Genomic DNA, 22,465 nt, shown 5'->3' on the forward strand with positions numbered 1-22,465 from the left:
TTAGCTTGTCATATGCAAATCTTCATACACACATGAAAATGTGGCCATTTGGTCACTCTCTGGGACTTAGGTTCCCAAGCACCACCACAGGTGGCAGATTTGGGGTTACCAGATTGAAAAAAAGAGGGATCGGGCTGAGCATCTAAAAATCAGCAGCTGCGAGATGCAGGCAAACGATGCAGAGCCCCCAGCCGAGATCCCCAGGAGCTGCTCGTGGCTGCTGAAGTTAAAGGTTACAAACCCACATCGATTAGAGACCAAAGCCTGATGTTGCCCAGGGCTTCGTTTTATTGCTGTTTGCTTTGGAGCCACGTTGGCAGGGCAGGGAGGATTAAGGGCCATTGAGCACATCTTGTCAAAAGCTGTCTGGGCAGAGCAGTGTCTCTCCTAACCCACCATCAGATCACCTTCCCTACTGTCATGGGTTGAGGGCTGGGGATGGTTGTTTCATCACTGAGTTTGCCTGGAACAGTCATGCCAATTTACCAGCTCAAATTCTTCCCAGCAAGAAGGCAGAAGCAGGGATAGAAAACAAGGGTTTGGATGAAGACCCAGCTAGAGCTTTCATTCCAATCTCCATAACATTTAAAAAGTAGATTTCATGCACATTCCTGCAAGCTGTCCATTTGCTCCAAGAAACTGCCTGTTTCCCACAAAAAAGTATGATAATTTCCACAGTAAATTTCAGTAAAGGACAAGAGGTCACCCCATTGGAACTTTTGGACCTGCCATTAGAAAAATAAAAAGGTGAGGCCTGTTCTCATCTTCCCTCACCACTGTCCTTTCATTTTCAAAGCTTCAAAGGTCTAATAACATGGAAAATAAAAACTACCCATCAAAAATCAGGAGCCAGGTTGTTTTGCTCCACTAGAAAATATAAGTGTATTGGGAAAAATTGCCCAGAGGAACAGAGGTTTGATCTCCCTGGCAGAGACTCAAACCAGGCACTGGCAACTGTAAATCCTTATGCTTCAAAATCCAGGCCAAGGAAAGGAGAAATAAACCCCTTCCTCCGTGCAAGTGTCCATCATCTTGGCAAAATGCTGAGCCAGGAGGAACTTTTTATGGTTTAAAACGTTACTCAGAACTCAGGTACCACCTTTTCTTTCTCCCTGTCTGCACTTTGAAACAATAAAATGGAGAGAAGGTATATGGGAGGGGGACACCCAGGGCAGTTCTAGCCATCAGTGTCCTCAGAGCTTGACTCCTGCAGGTTAAGTGCAATCATGTATGATATCTGGGACAACTGCTTGAACCCAAATCCATTAGCTGCCTCTCTGCTGAATCCCCAGGGTCCAGCTGTCTCCTTGCATTAGAGCCAACACAAATGGAACCCTCTCCTCAGATCTGGGAACTTGGCACAGTGCCCAGACTGGGAAAACCACTTCCCAGAGCATCCCCAACCCCAAAGGAAAGGCTTCCAACCAGCCAATACTGCTGCAAGTTCCTGTCCAGCCATCCTGTCCTTGATGTCATGGGCACAAATACTGTTAGATCCATGGGGAACAGTTAGCTGGTGCAAGGGGAAGAGGGATCCTCCAGCATTCCCACTGCTGACAGCTAGGGCCCACAAAGGAGTTGAGAATACTGGGGAAAGGTAAGTCAAACCTTATCCTCTTTCAGAGCTCTTCAGGGGCCTCCCTATATCATCCTCTCCCAGCCTTCCAGGCGCTAAGAAGAGCTCCAGGCATTCCAAGGAGTAGCAGCAAGGTATGGGGCAGAGAGGGCTCAGGGACCATCTCCTTGCTGCTTCTTCAACAGGAACCATGAGGCTTCTGAGCACTTCCTACCTTCAGGTCCCACTAACAAAACACAAAATCTTGCTCATAAGAGGCAGAATTTTCACTTAGATATGGACTCCCAGAACATTTCAGCTCTCTGTCAAAATTCCACACTGCTACAACCCGTGCAGGAGGTAGTGCCAGGCTTTTGGAGCAGCATGTCTCTGTCCCACAGAGCCATCCTGGGATGCTCCCAGCCCATCCATGGCTTTGGGAAAGCACCAGCCCTAACACCTGGGTCTCCCCTGTCTGGAAGGGAAACCTCAGCACCCACGTGAGCACAGGCAGTAAGGATGGGAGTGCTTCGTTTTGCTGCAGGCCAAGTTTATATGCAACACAGTAGGTGGCTGGCATTTAGCATTAACATTTGTCTCCCCCTAGAAAGTCCATCTCCTTTCCAAATAATGAAACGAAGCAGATAGTCTTTTGCAGGAAGAAGGGCAATGTTTCACGTGCTGCAGCCCCTGGCTATCCTGTCTGTTTCCATGTACAGTAATTACACACTGCAATAGATGCAGTGGAGGGGAGCTGGACTGCACCCACAGTGAGAACAAACCTGGAAATTAGCTCTCTTCCCTTATCATGTAGGGTATTTTGAAACAGATACTGGTGTGGTCTCTGTGTCTATGCAAGGGTGATTTATGCAGGTACACATGCTAGAAAACGTTCTTTACAGCTGAACTCCTTGACTGACCAAACTCCCCACCAGCCAACTCTCTCTCAAGTTTTGGAACTTTACCATCCTGAACACTGAATTGTAGCAAAGAAAGTGTGCACATCCCCACCTGTGGACTGGTATGTGTCATGAAATTCATGCCCGGGGCTGAGGACAGAGCGACGGGGTGTGAGCTGAGGGAGGAGGCAATGACCCTGTAGGGCGAGCCCAGGGCGTTCACTGGGGAGCCGATAGTGTTCATGGGTGACGGCAGCGCCCGCGAGGCATTCGTCGGGGCCTCGAGGTAGCTGTGGGACCCCTCCACTGGATTCCCCGTGGAAAGGCCTGAGGACAGGCTCACGGACGTGGAGCTGGTGTGCACAGGGGAATCTGCAGAGAGAAGCAGAGATGAAGTACACCATGAGTATGGCTGAGTGCACAGCGATCAGCTGCCCAGCCTCAGTTGTGTCAGCTCAGATGCCAACCAAGCCCCAAAACCAACCAACAAACAGGCCTCATGCTATAAAGGGAAAAGAACAAAATGTTGGTTATAGTACAGGAAACTGAGTTATATACAGCAGCAAAACTTACTGTGAAGATAATGTTTAATAACAAAATATTCCTTCTCTGCTTCGGTGCCTCAGCAGACTTGGAAGAAGGCACCACTGCCTGCCTGCATCAGGCTGGTTTTCTCTGAACTCTTCCCTGAAGTCCCATTTCTTTTGTCCAAGACAGCTCTAGAGACAGCACACTTCTCAAATCACAAAATCCCCACCAACCAGCCTGGAAACTCTGAATGTTCCCCATGTCTTATGAAGCACCTTTGCTCCTTGAGATGGCTCTGGCCTTGTGCTCCCATGGCTTAGTTTTCCCCCTTCCCACCCACGTGTGTCTCCTCTGTGCCATTTCACATGTTCATTCTCAAAGCTGAATGCCAGCATCTTCCATAGGAGCTGGAGCAACACAGGAACTGCCCATGACACACTAGCAATGCAAGTTTCAGGACAAGGCAGTCACAAAATAATTTGTCCTTTATTTTTCCTGATTTGTACAAATCAGAGCACAGACTTTGGCCACACAGATGTGCCCAGTCTCACAGCTACAAAGACAGAGGGTTCCCTCTCTCCACACTAGAGAGCTGCAGTGCACATCGCCAAGTTGAGCCTCACAGTAGCCCCATGAGATCAGTCTGCCCCTGAACCCTGCTGAGGAAGAGGTGGTGTAGAAAAACAATATAACCTTGATCATTGCCACTTCAGGGCAGACTCTGAGGCTGAACAGCTCAACCAAGGCCTAAATACTGTCTTCTGTAAGACCAGTCTCAAATATTCAGAGGGTGTCTAGGCATCAAATGCCCACTAGTCCCAATGGGTCATGTATTTAGATGCATTTTAAGGATTTACATGACCTTTTCTCCCTCCCTTAGAATTTACCAGCCATAGTTAGCATTAGCTGTCATTAACATTTCTGTGAACCATTATTTCTCTGTTGGTTTTTCAACACAGGAGATCATTCCCTGGAGTAGCAAGGCAAAGATGTTGTGTGGGAAGGTCACACAGTTGGTTTTTCATGGCTGGCACAGAGGATACATTCTCCCATTGCATTTGCAAGTAAGGCAGTGCTTTGGTGTTTTGTTTGTTTGTGTTTTTTCCTCCTTTTAACATTATTGCAAAGTTATTTACGTGACAGTCTTTGCTATTCTACCTGAAGTAACAATCAAATCTGATTCAAAGGGAAGATGCACAATAAAGACGGGAAAAGGTCAGCTTGCTGAATAACATTAAAGACATTTGTCAGAGTCAAGGAGGACTCGATCTGCCGTTATCAACCCACTTCAGACTTAATTCTGCAGAGGGAGGGGGAGAAAAGGTCTTTGTCAATTCTTGCTTTGGCTTTTTGGATCAATTCTCCCAGTGGGAAAGCGATGTGCAGCAAGAGGAAGTCGGCTCAATGACAACAGCAGAAGCCTCGGAGGCAGCGAGGTGGTCTGGAGGCAGGGCCAGGGCTCCCGCCTGCTGCCACAGAGCCACCCCACATCCCCCTGCCACCATCATGGAGACATACAGCCTGTTTTCTGTTAGCAGACAGCAAAATCCCTACCTTGGAATGGCTTCCAAGCACTAAAGTCCTTTATCCCAGAGACAGAGTGCCTTTAGCATTGGGCAGAAGAGATGTGCTGTTTGCCTGGACCCCCCCTTACCTAAGCAAGCGTTCAGCTCACACAGGCACCTTGGGGCTTAAAAGAACCATCCTGACTTGAGCCATTACTGGCTTCAGAGAAAAGCAAATGCATTTTTCATCACCTGTGGTACCATAACACACAGTCCTCCCCAGCATGCATAGCACAGACCTAGAAAGAATTTGCTTTTACGCCTCTTTAAGCAACCAGGTAAACAACACTGCCTTTGAGGATTCCTTAGCTTGGAAAATAAGTCATTGCAGGGGATATTGGGCAGAGATCTATCACACCAGGACAGCTGAGCAGAAGAATGATTCTTCATCCTTTTCCATTAACATAGAAAAGGGCATATTTTGAAAGTATCATGCAGAAGATTTAAACCAATAAGAAAATACACCCAGGAGAGTTATTTAACTGTTTGCTTTTATGCCAGACCTTATAGAAACACTGTCACTGCTAAGTTTCTCCATTAGAGAGGCTCCAAGTTTCGTAAGGGCCCAGAGCAAGGCTTTCACCCAAGGAGGCTGCTGGCCAGGGCAAGCCCCACAGTGTGCTTATATCCCTGCCAAGGGGCAAATGTTTCAGGGCTGTGCCCAGGGGAACCCCCTAGACCCTAGGATGGGATCAAAGGTCAAAGCCAGGAAACCTAGAGGGCTTGTACCTCTGTTACACCAGCAATGAGATACCAAAGAGGAAGCATGAATGCATGAAGGAGTGTTTGCTGATGGAGGTGAATGGATGGATAAATGAAAATACCTACTGGAGAGCACAGAGGTGTAAAGTCAGGCTTTGCCAGGGCCTGATGACACAAACCGGAGTTAACATGCTTGTTTCTACAGCGCCTGGCCACAGTGTCCTGCCAAGGCTCTGACAAGCCCCTTGGTCAAATCCAGCAGTGTAAACCTTCCAGTTACCAAACAACAACTTTATCCATCTGTTACAAATTGTAATAAAGTCCCCATTTAGAAAAGCACAACAGCAATGACAAAGAAGCCCACAAACAACAAAAAACTTTGACTTCCAGTCCCTTTCTGGGGTAAGTCTGCTAAGCCAGTCCCCAGGGGAGAGGAAATGCATTCTCCTGCACCTGGGGAAAATCCTCCTCTCAGATTCTCATTTTCAGGCTGGAGTGCTCTGAGAGGGATATAAGAAATGACTGTCAGCAGACCATCAGCTTGTGAGAAGAACAATTTTCATGGCTGAAAGGTGTGCAGGAAGAGCCATGCCAAAGCTTCCTTGACACTGGGATTAATTATTCGCTCAGCTGAGTATGCTCAAACTTGTTTCAGTTCAAAGAAGTCAGGGAGGTTTGGACTGTGCAAACAGCCAAGACTTCAAGTTTTGAAAGAAAATAATCAAATTAAATGACTTCCAAGAAAATACTGGTGGTCTGTGTCCCACAACTCCCAGCAGAACCCAGAAAGGTCTTGGGCTCACCGGGATGGAATGGCTTTACTCGAGGTACTCTCTCCCATCATTTGGGGGACAGACAAATGGCAGCGGAGCAGGGCCAGCGAGCAGCCGCTCTGTAGCAGGGAAGCAGCTCTGGGACAGAGCAGGGTGGGCTGGGGAGACAGGACTCAGTCCCGCACGCCAGCCACGGCCGGCCGCCCCCGCCTGCGCAGCGGCACTCGGCACAGGTGGCATTTACCCAGGCCGGGCGGGCCCGCCGTGCGTCCACCGGGTAACGCGAGCTGACAGCGCGGCCGGGGAGGCGGCCAGCGCGGCGGGGCCCGAGCCCAGGGCAGCCCCGCTCGGGAGCCAGGCCTCTGCGGCTGCACGGCCCTGCCCGCCGGCTGCGGAAGGCCAGCTGAGACCTACATCGAGCACCAGGGCTTGCTGCTGCTTGGAGCCACCCACTCCACATTCATCATTGGTTATTGCTGATCCGCAAGTGGGGCTGTTTGTCTTTCTTCCCCGTTTCCCTTCTCCACATTAATGCGTGGACAGGTAGCTTCCCGTCCAAGTTCAGGGAAGCTCGATATTGCATTTATTTCTCCCCTGGAGGAGCAGGGAAAGAGAGGACAGGAGGATTATGTGGATTTTCCAGTATCTCCACTGCAAACATGCAGTTCCCAGACAACCCAGTGCCTCCATCAATTCTCCACCAACTCCCTTGAACAGAAACACAAACTCCAGCCTTCTCTTTGAAGGAAGCAAAGCTTAAGAAATTGCATCTGAGTGCTTCATTGTTTCAAAGTGCCTCTGCAAATTACAGCATTGTTTGTGGCAGGGAGCAGCTGGAAGTGCGTACACACGCAGACACAGCATCCATCCTGTTGCTTCAGCATTCAGAATAAGGATCATATCCAATGCCAGCTTAGACATCTCTGCTGACATTAGAAAAAATAATGAAGGAAGACCCCAAGAAACAGTTCTCTGCATTTTGAAAATACTGCCCTTGAGGACATAAACAACAGCATTATATTCACCCACTGGCTACTGAAGCTGAGCAAGGACATGAAGCTTTGATACTCGACTTCCAACTGTGCTTCATCTTCACTTTAGCAAAATCCTAGTCCAGGGATAGGAAACTTGCATGAATAGCCTCATAAATCAGTAGAAGAACACCATCTACATCACAGCAGATGTGTAGGTATCCAACAGATGCACCTGCAGAGCACAAGAGCTCCAGGTCCACCACACCAAGGCTAAACAGCCAGGTCTGGGCTAACACAGCTAAACTGAACCAATGTGAGCTCGATAAAGGCACCTTGGATGCACCTCTGTGCTCCAAGCACTTCCCAGGTAAAGCTGGGGAAAGCATGGAAACAAAGACTCCTCTTTTGCAAGAGTGCACAAGTGACCCCAAATACCTTGGTGAAGGCAGTAAGAAGAGAAGCATCCAGGCTGCAACCAATAAAACTGTCTTGATTTTTACACAAATAATGGCAGCAAACATCAGTTTCAGCACTTACATCTGAGTAGAAAGAAGAATGAGAATGCAGAGACCAGAAACATCCAAGCACTACACACACTGTCTAACCACCACAGGTTGCAAATTTGTTTTGGCTAATGCCCCTTCAGCTCTAACACTCAGCAAAGCCTTGAGAGAAATACCCATGTTCAACACTGGGGTCTGACATCAACTAAGGTCTAAAGCAATCCTTGAAGATCCCTGGCAAGCCTACAGATGATGATACTTTCAACATTCACAGTTTCCTTTTTAATATCAGAGAGAATCAAAAGCTGGAAGTCATCAAATAATGAAAAACACACTTGTGCTCCTGAGGCTTCAGAGAAAAGGTTCATTTCACTGGCACAAACATTTAAAGGTGTGAATTCCCTTGCCTGACACATGACTTTGCAGATACTTCATCCTCTGCAGATCAGAAAGCACTGAGAAGTGGGAAGAGACAGAGAAGGGCTGATTTCAGGAGAGGAGCGTGAATGTGCGTGGGAGGTACAGCCTGGAAAACAGCTTGTCCTTGGGGACAACCTTGAAGGGGAAATACCTGTGAGAAACACTCCTGAAACTGGCTGCAGTTATGTAGCAGGGTACCCATGGTAACTGGAATCCAGCAAAGTTTTGCTTCTATGACTGCAGAAGTCATTTTTGTTTAATACACAGAAGATAAACCACAAAACTGTTCCCTTTCTGGTGATATTTTTAACTGTCCAAGCAGATTCCCCCAGACACTACAGATTGCCATGCTAATATCCTACAGAAAGGTTAGTGGGTTTGCCTTGCTTTTAAGGACCAGTAATCCCTGTGTTTTCTATCCTCCTGCTCAACTCCAAGTCAATAAATAATGCCGCCTTCCCTGACCACTAAAAACAAGGAGCAAAACTTTCAGGAGGTGTACTGGCACATGTGTGAGCAGGGGCTTCTCCAACAGGGACCTACACAGGGCAGCAGAAGGTTTCCCTTGGCTCTCCAGGTGGTGGGAAGAGCTGTTCCCTCTCCTCTTTGGTAATGCTCCTCTGCCTCCCTTGCAAACAGGGGCCATCCAAAACCTGGCCACAAGAAGCTGTGTACTGTGTCCAAATGTCCTTGGACATACTAAGCTATTGACCCACTGTCTAATTTCAGTCAAATCAGGCCAAGACCTCAAAATAGCATTTGCTGCTGAGCCGGCATCCTTTAGCAACTACACATCAAGTAATTAAAAATGAACTGCAAGCCAAATTTACTTACCCTAACAAGGTATCACATCCCCCTGGTGACCACAGTAACACATAAGAGTTGGATAAAGTTCCTCATCTCAAAAAAAAAAAAAAAAAAAGAAAAAGTTGTAGAATTTGAGGCCTGAAGGGTTTTTCATGATCGATTGATGAGATTTCCCACTTGGCCAGCAGCCACCAGGAAAAAACATGCACAAATTCCTACAGCTGTCTTTGAATTCACGGAGAGGCTACAGGTCCCCAGGAGAATGGATCCCACTGACTGCAGGATCTGTGGTTGCCCCAGGCAATTGAAGGCAAGTGTCTCCTGCTTTAAAAGAAAAATTAAAAAAAAATTTTAAATTGCATTTTCCTAGATGCAGGAGTTGCACAGTCACTGGATTTTCTCACACCTTTGCTGGGTCCAAGGGCTCTTTTCCATCTTCACATCCACAGTTATAGGAATGGACACAGCAAGCTATGATATCCAGGGAAAAAAGCATCCTGCAGGTCACAAAACCTGGGACCATCACATGTGAAAAAGGTGCCAGCCAGCCACCCAGGTAGGCAGCAGAGCCACTCCAGGCACAGTCTGCGTTTTCCTCTCCCTATCCCCCAAACAACCTGGCCTAACCCCACTTTGCTTGGGAGAGCTGACAAGATTACAGCCGGAGGTGGTGTGGCCGCAGGCCAAGTTACATGAGTACTAATAAAAGAGACTTTGTGGAGGAGCCAAGTTAGTTCTTGTCCCCAACCAACTGTGCCAGAGAGTGCTCAAAGACAGAGGACAGCCAGCACAGCATCTTTCCTTGTTCTGGGAGCTGGGCTTTGGGTGAAATGCATCCTTCTGGAGAATAAAAACACATTTTTGAGCCCTTTCTTTGCTCCTATAGCCCAGCCTTAGCACACATCTCCTGCTTTAGATGTCTAAGGGTGACTCATCTGAACATTTTCCCTGCTATTCTACAAACTCATCTGTAACACCTTGGAGTCTGATTGTCCTTTTCACAATCATGTGCTTATGACCAAGTTGCGTATGTACTTTCTCAGACAAATCTGGTGGTGCTATTCAGATGTTTAAGATCAAAGTGAGTGTTATACACGCCATCGTAAACATGTACCTTATTTCTAACCTGAATGAAGATAAAATTAAGGTAAAGCAGATGTAACAGTTACCTGAAAGCAAAGAAAAAGACAGCAAGTGCACATTTGGTATTTTTTTGCCATTGTGCTCCAAATGAAGCCCAGAATTTCAGAGCTAAAGGAAATCTGAATGCAATAAGATCTAGATACACTGAACAGCAGCAGCCACATCACCTTAACTTTGCCCTCCAGCAACACAGTGCAATGAATGCTACAAGCTGACAGCTTACTGTGGACACTGCTCTTGCATGCTGATGTTCCCTCCGATGCACATCCAGGAACAGTTTCACAGCTATTTCAAAAGATGGGGGAGCAGCAAAGCCACGTACACACTGCGGGCCTGATGGAGATGCAGGCTGTCTGCATGGGCTTCATGGTGAGGACCCAAGGCAGTGGAAGCTCCCTCCCTTCTGTGGTCACCACGATCTCTCCTGCTCCAAAGCCTGACTCCCTTCTCTCACAGCCATAAGCTGTCTGGCTAGGGCAGCTATCGCTTTCTCAACCAGCCAGAAATACCCCTCTGCAGACCCAACCACCCAAGGAGGGGGAGCTGCCACATCACCAAGCTGCCTCAGGGACATGGAAGCCCTCTGGCTTTGAGTGGAGTGTGAGTGGTAACCTGCATCCAGGGAGCACAGGACAGGACAGAGTAGCTGTTTTAAAGCATCCCAAACAAAAGCTGGCCGATGCTTTTGCATCTCTGTCAGGCATTCACATACAGAAAACACCTCTGTTTCTAATACCAAGTTAGAAGCAGGTTAAAACACCAGTTTAATACTTTAAATGAAAGTTAAACTCCCAATATACTGAACCGTTGGAGAACAGTCCCTTCGCCTTTATTGGTGGAACAGCAATCCCTCTGCTCCTATTACCAATTTCCTCTCCTAGAAATCACTCAAAGGCTCTGCTGAGTGCTGTGACTGTTGTCCCTACAGGGATCTCTGCCTGGTTCCTATGAAGATCAGCTTGAATGTCACTTTTCTTTTGGTTCATTGCAAATTTGTAATAGTAATAAATTAAATACAAATAACACTTTCATTGTTTCACTCTTATTACAGCAATGGGAGAGAGTTCAGCTGGTCTTTGTTTGGTCCTTAAAAACACCAGTGAGCAATAGATTCTCCCAAGGAGTCATCTCTTTTCTCCAGAAACAGCCTAAAAAGGTATTTTGGAAAGTTGAGCGCTTGTGAAACTCGATGATGACTTGATGCAATACCAATGACTTTTCTGGAGTTGGAGAATTACCAGAGGTGAGCATCTGGTGCAAGAGGGAGGGGAAAAGAAACCCATACACATAGCGGGAACATCCCATGTGCAGTTTGATGTCTGCATGAACTGCTCCTCCAGCAGAGAAATAACAGGCTGATGTACGCAGCCTGAGGGCTTCCAGAGCGAATCCTAGAGCCATTTACCCACCTTGAAGGGCTGGGAACAACTTGAGGAGTTTTCCAGAGATACTAAGACTTTGCACATCCATGCACTTTAAGTTCCCTGGCACAGCCCCAGTACTTTTGTCAGCAGTCAATAGGTGGATGCTCTCAGCCCCTCGCAGCCAAGTTCTCCAACCTACATAGGCTCCTCAACCCATTCCCCTTGCACATTCCCCATGTCCGGGCAAGAGGAGTAACTTCAGATAAAAATAATGAGCGAGTAATTGCAAAGTCCATTTCCCTAGAGCAGCTGTGGTTTCTGCAGCCACGGCTTGCTCACGGTGGTGTGCACAGGGGTATCACAGCCCCAGCCCTCCGCCGTCTCCCTGGGCAGCCTCACTTGGCTAATCTGACACAACTTCACACGATTATGGTGGTGTCTGTGTCACAAGGGCAGGAGACAGCCACAAGGCAAGGAAATAGCCCTCTTAAAATTTTCTCGGGGGGTGTTTTATGTTTGAAAAGTAATTTTTTCCCAAACAACTTAAGAAAAATTAAATTGGGAAGATGCTTACTTGGTTTGATCCTGTTCTTTCAATGAAGAGATTCAAGCCACCTCACACAGACACATAGATGCATCTCCCAAATGATATACTAAACTTCAAAGCAGAGTGCAGTGGTTTGACTCAAGCCTGCAAAATTTCAGGCAGCCTGGTTTGGCTGTGCAGAAGTTCACAGCACATAAAACCACAGGACAGCTTCACTCACAAGCACACGGGCACTGTAGGTTACAGCCACATCCGAGCTAGGTTAAACACGCTTTTAAATTCCCTTTACACCCCCCGCCCCCGAGTCCTACTGCGGGATCAGTTCCTCCACCTAACCCAGAAGGCACAGATTGCAAACGCAAGTAAAATACTTACTGCCAAAGCCTGCAGGAAACTTAATGAAGTGAGGATAATTCCCATACATGTTTAATCTTCAGTTCATCGCTTGCCTTTCTAAACACAACTGCCTCCTCTAACTTCAAAGCTGCCCGGAGCGCAGCGCAGCCCGCCGGGGTCGGGACATGGCTCTGCAGGAGCAGGGGCTCTCGGAGGGTGCCAGGGCAGCTGCCTCCTCCCGCGGCCTCATCCTCGCTTCACGCCGGCAGCAGCTGCCGGCCGGGCTGAGACATGCCCTTGTTCTCCGCCGCTCAGCGCCGGCTCCCGTGCTCAGCTGGCTCGGCTCCCTGCGAATTCACGGCGGACCGGCCAGCGAGCATAATCGCCCAGCTAAGACGCCAATCAGTGCACGACGGCTCCGGGATAGATCAGAAATTGGGAGGAGGGGGAGAGGTTAAGTTGTTTAGGGGAGGAGCATCGTGGGGAAGGAGGGGGGTGCTTTGCTTTTCCACCAGTGAAGACTCGATGCGGTGGATTAGTTACACCGACCCCGGCCATGTGGAGGGCTTCTCTGGCCAGGCAAAGGACCAGCCCTCGCCCAGAGGAGTTCCACATCCACACTCCCATCCCACACCAAATCGTGCCTCAGCTGTGCTCCCGACATCAAGTCACGGCCCTGTGGTGCTGGACTGCAGTCACCCGTAGGAAATGCAGCCAAGGCTGAGGAGGACCGGGATCTTCCTGGGGCTAGCAGAGCTGGAAGCTCAACTCTCATCCCCAACCCTACCCAAAAGAGTACAAAAGACACACAAACCACATCAAAAAACATCACGTCATTAACCAGTTGCTAAAGCTGTATGGATTGAGAAGAGGTGGGACACAGAACAGAGCCCGGGGGGGCTCAATCCATGCTGCATACAGTCAGTGAAGTTCACAGCCAGGGCAGCAGAGTGCATTAGGCTACAGACAGCCCCAGATGTACATCCACAACTTCAATCTAATGCCCAGCCATCCTGACAATGAACTTCTGCAGGAAATGTGCAGAAATAAGCGGAAACAAGCAGCCAGTTGCCAGGCTGGGGCAGAGCCCCACGAAGTCCTCAGCACTGCCTCCTCCAGTGACTGGTACTCCAAATCAGGAACAGCCTCTGTTCCCTGCCTGGCAAGGCCCCAGCCAAACTCATGCAATTCTGGGCAGAGCCAAGGATACAGGCAACATCACAGCCCACTGTTTCTGGTTTCTGATCTGGGAAGCCTCAAATGAAGCCACCTCAAAGGAATGGAGGAGGGAGGAATTTTGCCAGAGACCGGAGACTGAGGTCTGCACTTACATGTATGCTGGAGGAGAAGATGGGTTGCAGACCCATTGGCCACATGGCAGAGAAAGGGGGCTCAGGGCTAGCAAGGGGCTTTGCCTTCCCAGGGAGACTGTGAACCATGGGGACCATGGGGAGCATGGCATGGAAGCGGCAAGACAAAAAGAGGGAAGAGCAGATTAGGATGTTTGGCATCCTACAAGGGCCTTCTGGCACTTGGATCCCTCCAGGTCACCCCAGGGCCCATTTTGCCCTTTGGCACTAAGCATGCTGGAAGGGGAAGGCATGGAATATGCCAACCCAGAGCTGTTCAGAGCGCCCAGCAGCAGCTCAGGCAGATGCTGACTGAGGTGCAGTCAGCCCTGAGCTATCGCATGTGCAGAAGGAAAGGTTACCCTTGTTAGCTCTGTTTCTTCCTTTGCTCTCAGACATTGCCACATCCATTTATCCCTAGCTAGAGTTTAAACAAGGGAAAAGGTCTTTCCTCACCCTTATATTAACTACCTTTAAATTATTTTTAAAAGGTAATTTTGTTTCCTCCAATTTCTGCCCTTCCATCAATGTGTGAGGACTTGGTAATGTGCAGTATCAGGAGGACACCATGACATGGATGCACAGCTCTTAATGGGCAGCGGGTATATCAGATCAGCTCCAGGACTTAGAGTTTACCTGAGAATGGGAACCTAACATTTGGGAGTGCATCTCCACACAGCAGAACAAATGGATAACCTGCCTGCTGTCAGGAGCAAGGAGGTTTGCAGGCAGCGGTATCAGCATTCTGTATAGCCCATTAGCTGTGGTCCACGTTTATACACACTGTTTTTTCTCACAGTTAAAAAAAAAAGAAAACAAGAGATCAGTATTCAGAGTAGGTTCTACTGAGGCAAAAAAAACACCAAGCAACTGCAGTCTCACAGGGGGAATACAAACAGCAGAGATCACTCTTGTATTTTCTATCTGGCCACCTTTCACATCTCATTTGTTTTATTGCACAAACACTAATGGCACTGCAGAACTGTTTCTGGAGGAGGAGAGGCAGCTGAGCACCAATGCTTACACATCCTGCTCACTGGCCATAAGTTTTGAGCTCTGGGGAAGGGAGACTTAAAGGGTTTGATAACCAGCATGAGAGCACAACACAGCACCATCTGAATGTGTGGTGCTATGTCCTGTCCCTCTCCCTGTTCAGCTGAGCTTGTGTCCTGTCCTGCCACCACCCCAACATATAAAAAGGACATCCCCAGTGAATGTCCTTCCTCAGATCAGGCCCATCCTGCAAGTGTTCACAGCTACATCCAGGTGCAGGAGTTGTAGGCACAGCTCCTGTTTCAGTGGAGGCTGCCCCATGCTCCACCCTGTCTAATCCAAGTGGCATCAATCCCAGCAACCACAAGGATTTCTAACCTGTAGGCAAAGTTTGCTATTTCAGGATAACCCTGGCCTTGCCTCCAGTGCTGTCCTTTAACAGCCACGCTGGGGACTCTTGTTAGGGGCAGGAAGCAAAAGCCAGGCACAAGGCAGGGATACCTCCATGCCCTGCAGGCAGAAACCCAGGGCACTGCTGAGGAACAGGCTGCAAGGTGGCTTGTTTCAATCCCCTGATAGAAAATTGGATTTCTCAGCAGGGCAAGTTTTTTTCCTCTGTGACAAGACTGAAAGCAAAAATTTTCAATCAAAAAGCCTAGCAAACAATCTGCTTCCAAAAGAAGTGATTTTTCACACACACACACACGTACTCAATAAGATCCAAAACTTCCACACAGGAGGACTTTGTGCAGCCCCACACACAACCTGCCTGAGGGATGTTTCTCTGATCTGGTGTCATGGGAAAGTGTTGGCATGATGGGAAGCCTGCCTGTCCAGCACCCATGCAGAGACACAGTGGGTCCATGTACCCCTGGTCCCCAGGTGCCCACCAGCACTCAGAACTGAGATGCTGTTTTGAGACAAATCCACTCTTGCACAGCAGTTTCGCTTCCACCTGCTTGAGTCACACCTCCCTGCCATCCCAGCCTGGCTTGTCCCTTGCCCTGAGGCTGAATAAGAGGGTTTGTGCCCTTGCCAAGCAGCCGTGGGACAGAGCAGGGGCTGAGCCAGCTGCATGCTCAGTTCAGCCCTGGCAGCTCTGGGAATGGGGAGGTGTGAGCAGCGAAGCGGCTTTGCGTTCTAAGCACCAACCACGCCGAGATTTAGCAGTACCATTAATTCTTACCCACCACACGGGATCTCAGCAGCTTTAATTCCATGCTAATGACGTTTTAGTAGGGAATTATTTTTATTGATCTGCCCAGAGCAAAGAGCCTGATTTTAGACCAGCTCTGTCAGCACCCCCTTCCTCACAGCTCTTTTCTTTCTTTGGGAGAGGAAAGAAGACAAAACAGCTCTGAGCTCCTTAAAAAGGTTGGCAGTCCCAAGCAGTAAGTGGATTACTTTATTGATTTTTAGCAGATCTGGGTTAGTGAGTGCTTAGCACTGCAGAACACATGCACACACAGAGCAACTTCAAGGAAACCCCTCCAGGCCCTTTCCTCAGGCAAATCAAGTGGCAGGCAATTAATTTAGGAGACCACCATGGATTTTGGAGTGTGGAGAAGTTCCAGTCCCTGCACCCAAATCAGTCTGTGACAGACAGACTCCAGGAGCCAGCCCAGCCTCTCTTAAGTAGTATTGCAGGACCTTACTGAGGCAGCCCCTCAGTTTCTTCTAGAATAGCACAATTCACAGCTTCAAAGTATTAACGCTTTTTATTCCCCCGCCCATTGTCGTTGTTGTGTAAAAGGAGGAGACATTATGACTGCCACTGTTAATTTAGGAAGGAAAACCATTGCCATGCTGCATCCAGATGGGATTCAGTGCTGCCAGTGGGCATCCAGCAGCCACACCTGGGGGCATCAGTCAGAGCAGGACTCTTGACAAAGCAGAACTGTTCAAGCCATCCAAGATGCTAGCATTGTGTTGGGATCCCCAGCTCACTCGCCCGCCTCCCAGTTAGCTTTCTAAGGCCACTGTACTGCAGAGAATATTTCTGCAGTGTGTTGGAATAGCATATCAAAGAACTCCTCCACCAGTACTGCTCCTTTCAGGATGCTGGTGTCTGGAGCCAGACCCTGACTGTGTAAAGGTCTACAGGGGAATAATTTTATCCCACTCTGCACCAGAACCAAGAAAACTGGAAATTAAATATGGTCCCTTTTCCTTGAACCAGGAAAACCCCAAATATGTTCAAGAATTCCACAAGCCCCACCTCATCTTTGTTTAAAGGCAGAGGCAGTCTATGTAGATACTGATGCCATAGATATGACCAAATGAAAAGGTTGCAGCTTTTATAATCCCACAGCTGCATGTTCATTTTGTCCTGCCACACTGCTCCAGAGCGACAGAATCCCAGGGAAAACCCATTGCCCATGGAGTGCTGGTGTTAGAACTGGGGCTCCCTTCATATGGCTAATGAGGTGCAATAAGGGCTACCAGGCTGAGTGCCCCAGGAGCCAAAAATGCCCATTCTCCTCCCTGCTGGCCTCTGAGGGTGGACAGACACCAGGTGACCTGCTCAGGGCCAAACAGGAAGTCAATGCCAGGGCAGGGACTTGAAACTGGATTTCTCCAAGCTAACAAGTGGATTGAGCCAACCTCATCCATCTGTTGCACTGGTTGGTATTGGCCTGGGACAGGCAAAAGTCACCAAAAGCAAGGTGTTTCCCTGGAGATGGAGAGGAGGGGAATTGCTGCATCAGCCCTTCTCCATGCAGCCCTGCCCTTTCTCATGTCCAGCAATAACCACAGACACCAAGCTAATGAAATTAGGCCCAGAGCCCCACCAGGCTAATGCAATTACCAACAGCAGCATATTCAAACAGCAGCACCACAAACACACCTGCAGAAACACAGCCTGCCCTCTCCTTCTCCCCAGGCCTTCCCTCTCTCTCCCTGAGCCCCACAGCTGCCCCCCAGTGTGGGTCCCATCCCCAAGGTCTCAGGGCCAGGGCCACCATCCCCAGTGCCAGGCTGCTCCAGGGAGGGCACTGCCTACCTTGCAGAAAGCACCATCCCATGCAGCCAAGCGCAGCCTCTGAGGGCAGATAATTCCCAGCCTGTTTAAACCTCGGGAGACCTTCAATTACCAGCACCATAATGAGGCCCTCGACACTAATCAGTGGTGTCACCAAATCCTCTTATGTCTGCCTAAGCACCTCCAGCAGCTTTGCTGGTTGCAGAGCCCAGCTGCCCAATCCTGCAGGGAATTACCTCCTCAGACAGGCACCAGTGGTGGCACTTACATATATTGACACAGATGACAGTAAAGCACTCACAGGCATTTGTGCAAGGTGACAGAGATACCTGACAAGGCCTCTGCCCAGCTCAGAAGGCACCTGGACCAAGCCCACACTGGAGATGCACTGGAGTGGACAAACATTGCTAAACTAGCAGAGATATTTTCATGCTAATGTTCCCTGAGATGCAAAGGGCAGATTTATGCCTGTCAGCTGTACCCATCAAGCCAAGCTCACACTCCGGGATGCTCCAAGAGAGTTTTAAGCCCTTGAGTGCGGCTGGCAGGTGACCCTGTCTCGCTCCTGTGCGCTGGCAGTGGCTCATGGGGTGACAGGCAGCTCCCTCCGCACATCCGCTCTGACTCACGCTTTCTGCTCCAACAATGCACTTTTGAATATCATGAGGGCAGCAAAAACAACAGGTCCACTATAACGCCAAGATATCCTGAGGCAGAAAATCCATTCGGAGCCCAGCTAGAGAGAGTCAAGTCAATTAGACACTTTCTGGGGCGTCAAGCTGCCAACAATCCCGGCCTTTGTAACAGTGAAGAATCACTGCCTATGTGCTTCCCAGAGCCTCCCCCTTGCCAGAGCAGAAAGGTCAGCAGCAGTAGCGTCATGGAAAAGCATGCAGCAAAGTGTTCCTGGGAAGGTGGATCCAAAAAAGTAGCATTTGGATCCTCTGGAAAATATTCCTTTGTCAAAAGTGTGGATTGGTTTGGGTTGGGCTTGCAAGGGAATAAGCAAGCCTGTAATGAAGGAGACTTGTGCTGCACCACAAAGAGATTTGGGCATGCATTGTATCCAGAAGCAATGGGTGGGTCAAGAGTGGAAGCTCAGAGTTTGGGAGTTCATGGCTCCCTGCCTGCTTTCAGACAGGTCACTCTACCTTTTTACCTTTTCTGGAATACAGATCAGGGAGACAAGAAAGGAACCCCAGTATTTCAACTGAGAGAGTCACCCGTCCCTCACACTTCAAGCTGAGCACCTTATTTCTCTTGTCCATGGTACAAGACAGCAAACTGTGCTGTAAAACCAGGATTCCAGGCTGGATGAGCACTGAATGAAATGAGGATTTCTATGTGCAAGTGCTGAAGTCACTCAGATCCAAAAGCAGGTCTCTGACAAAAGGGCCTTGTGTCCAGAAGAGATTTTGTTGGGAAGAGAACACTCAACTCTTAAGCTCACCTTGACAAGTCATTTGGTGTTCAGCAAGGGATATTCAAAGGACAGGTGAAGAAAGGTTCACTTGGTACCTCCTTGATACCACTCTGCAAGCAAACTTTCCAATCAGAGCACCAGAGAACATACAGGTTGTCGTTTAAACACAAGCCCATCTCTAACCCTGCTGTTCACATGATGTGGAGCTGGGATTTCTGCAAAATGCCTGAAAACAGCTAGGTTATCTTCCTTCAAAGAAAACTACACCCTGACCAGGATTTTCTCATCTCCTGGGGAAAAAAAAAAATGTTCTCAGAGAAATCTTGAAAGACACGGCCCATGCAATTTTCCAGTTTTCCCACAGCAACCATTTTTCAGAAAAACATTTCAACAGAAGATGTTCCTTGTCCAGGTCAACCCTACGTTATTGCTTGTAGGGACAAGGACTTTAAAAAAATTTAAAAGGCAACCTTCAGTCACAAGAAAATGCTGATTTAGAGGCTTCTCTGACCACCTAGAAACAAACTACCTAAGTGAAACTTGGTCCCCGTACCTATCTCTACAGAACTTCTGGAAAGCTTTCAACCTCTTTTTTTTCCCCCTTGATCCTGCTCTATTCTTCATTCTCTTTTTGCTGGGAAACCTGGATGTCTGTGAGCAGACTCTTCCCCTTCTTGGCAAGAGCCTGAGCTGGGTGACACACAAGGCAGCTGCTGGACCTTGCATGGCCACCGGAGCTCAGCACAGGCTGGGGAAGGTCTTGTCACAGCAGTGCCCTGCACAGGACCACAAAGGGCCCCCACCTGCATCCCCCCAGCAGGTGCCATGGCCTTCTGTGCAGCTGGGGGGTTTTGCTTGCTGCTCTCATGCTGTGCATCCCCACATTCATGCTTTTACATTTCCTCCTGCTTCAGCAAGTGCAAAACTCCAGAGACAACCTGTCAATCTCCATCACATCCGGCTGCCTCAGATGGTCTATTTATACCAGACAGGCAAACGTGGCTATCCTGGAGTTCAAGGTAACAGGGGTTATTTCTGCTTGGAGTATCTCCTTTCTCAGGGGAGGAGAGCTGGAGGCATCCAAGAGGAACAGCTTCACATCAAGGGGTAGCCACCAGTACCTTCATGGCTGAGGGCACAGCCATGGGTCCCCAAGGTCCCAGCCACAGCAGCCAGGCCCCAAAAGCCCAGAAGGTTGATATCTATCATAAGACATCTAATTCCAGGCCCCTCTGTGTCCTGCCATGGGAGAGGGGAGCTCAGCATGTACTTTTGGATTTCTAATCCGTGTTTTCTCCAAGGCAGAAAGGCCACAGCTTTAAGCTTGTTCACACTGGGTTTCTGCACTGAGCACTGCCTGGATCAGGTGTGAGCATCTGACTGCACATTGTCGCATGAATGCCACAGTGAGGGCTCCAGCTTTCTCTGAATCACTCCTGTCTCTCCTTTCGTGTCTCCAATAGAGTCTGCTCCCTGGCAGCCAGCATATCTGATCCAGGATAGAGCCTGTCCTATCAAATTGGCCCACTACAATAATTAGAAAAGATCTGAGGAAGGAGAGGGCATTTATGCCAGATTAGCATGATGAGTCACATGGCCACAGAGCTTCTGATCTGGACCAAAGGCCCAAAAGTCACATCCACCAAATCACCAAGGCACAGCTGCAGTCAGCACTTCTCAGCCAGCTGTCTTTGGAGTTTAGTCCTTGCTCCAATCAGTGAGGCATTTTCTATAAGCCACAGTGGGATGCTGCCCCTCTCACAGGATGCTTGGAGCTCCTCAGAACCAGACAGCTCACCTGGATCCCACCTCCACTTCACTTCTGCAAGTGCCATTGGCACACTAACCCCTTTTACAGTAGATTTCTTCCTGTCCATTGGGTCCCCTGAGAGTAAGGAAGGAAATCAAATACCAGTAAAACACAAGTGTGTCCTCAAGAAGGAGGGAGAGGCAGGTTTCTCAAGGCTTTGCTTTCTCCTCTCATGCACAAAAATCTCTTGTTTCTGTAAGGACACAGTATTCCTGGGGAAGGGTCTCCTGAACTCCACTCAGGAATTTCAAGCAAGCCTTGGAACAAGTTTCCATTGCTCCAAATACCCTCATCCAGCAACCCTGCACATGCAAGCCCCCAGCTGACACCTATGATGCTTCTGAGTCATCAGGGGAAAAAAAAACCCACACCGCACCCCCCTAACCAGTAAACCAGACCCCATCTTTGCCAAGAGATACACCCCTGTCCATGCTCTGGTGCAGATATGCCTGTGCAGCCTCTCCACAAACACTGGATCCAGAGACACAGCCCAGGCATGGCAACTGGAAGAAATGAAGCACAACCCAAGTCTTGTTGCCCAAGGACATGAGGCATAAAATGTATTTAAGGTAAGAAATGCCCAAAGAATTCCTTCATTAACTGGCAGTAAAAAAAGGAGAAGGGGGATATAAAGACCTCACCTTAGCCCTCACTGTCTCTGCCTCCTCTCGTGGCTCAAACCTCTCCACTCTTGGTAGTTTGTGTCTGTCCCCTAAGCCATGCAGACATTTCCACTTCACAGAAGAGCAACAGGTTCATTTTGAGATCATCTCTTTATAGACACAACCAATTTCAGTTAACATTCCGCCAGCCCAGTCTGTTTGACATGCAGAGGACCAAGCCACCTCTGTGCCTTGCCCACACAGACACACAACCTCTCATCTGTCCTAGCAGCTGTCCCTCCCCTGGGACTCACCTTCCAGTGGTAGCTGAAGGGAGATAAACACAACATGAAACTCAGCCAAAATGTTCTCCCACAAGATGGGTTCCTCCTAGTGTTTCCCTGCAGAAGATGTTTAAATCCCTTCTCCTCCCTGTGCAGCCAACAGGTGGGTAAGGAGCCAGCTGCAGTGAGCATCCCTTTCCTCATCAATGCCCTCCATTGCTTTCATAGTCTCCTCTCAAAAGCCACATGTTCCCCTCCACCAAATGGAAAATCCACTGGTATTTAAAGCCATGGGAGCATGACAGAATTCCCTATGCCCTAAAGAAAGGAACAGCCCTGAATCAAGACAGGGACAGACCACACCACATGAGACAGCCCAGCAGCAAGGAGCAAGCACGTGAAGAATTTGCAGGGATGTGGAATGACATTTGCTGTCAAATATCTGCTCTTTGCCCCTCAACTCCTTCACAGTAGAGAAAGAGGGAGAAAGAAGAGCACCAGCCACACACTTTGGCCCTGTCCTTTTGAGCCTCTGAGCAGAAGGAGCAGCCTCTACACAGCAGAAGCAGAGAAATGACCTGGGATGATGTGGGCATACTCAAGTACTGGCACTGCACTGATGTGCACTGACTTAAGTCAGCTTATTAAAGCAAGCCCTGAAGATCAGCTTCTCCACAGAGCTGTCTCCTCTGCTAGCCAGACATATCCCAGCTGAAAAATCTGGAGCCCAGTCCCTTTTCAGGCCTTAAGTTTTCCAGACCAGCAGCACACCCCCAAAGGTTGATAAATTCGCCAGTCCTGGGGCACAGTCCCAGGGTCTGTCCTGGTCGTTGCAGACTGGCACTTCCCATCAGATAGTTCCCAAGCACAGTTTGGGAGTCAGCACAGGCCAAGGGATGTTCCCA

At 48.9% G+C, this 22,465-nt stretch overlaps 1 protein-coding gene across 4 annotated transcripts in view; it reads right to left on the minus strand.

Annotated features, from left to right (window-relative positions):
* RXRG (retinoid X receptor gamma) overlaps positions 1–22,465 on the minus strand; it is a 37,006-nt gene that overhangs the window by 8,742 nt on the left and 5,799 nt on the right. Inside the window, exons 1-2 of one of the 4 annotated variants that reach the window (XM_042029726.1) lie at positions 17,463–17,499; positions 2,567–2,826 (exon numbers count right to left, since the gene is read on the minus strand). In XM_042029726.1, the coding sequence (XP_041885660.1) occupies positions 2,567–2,826; positions 17,463–17,484 (282 nt within the window). In that variant the 5' untranslated portion in view covers positions 17,485–17,499. Of the gene's footprint in view, positions 1–2,566; positions 2,827–8,753; positions 8,820–12,155; positions 12,553–17,462; positions 17,500–22,465 lie in introns of those variants that run through there. The other 3 variants (XM_042029725.1, XM_042029727.1, XM_042029724.1) reach the window with 3 other exon arrangements.

This window comes from Corvus kubaryi, unplaced genomic scaffold, assembly GCF_017639235.1.
Source record: "Corvus kubaryi isolate FWS band 111438036 unplaced genomic scaffold, C.kubaryi_AGA036_p1.0 37334, whole genome shotgun sequence".
NCBI lineage: Eukaryota > Metazoa > Chordata > Aves > Passeriformes > Corvidae > Corvus > Corvus kubaryi.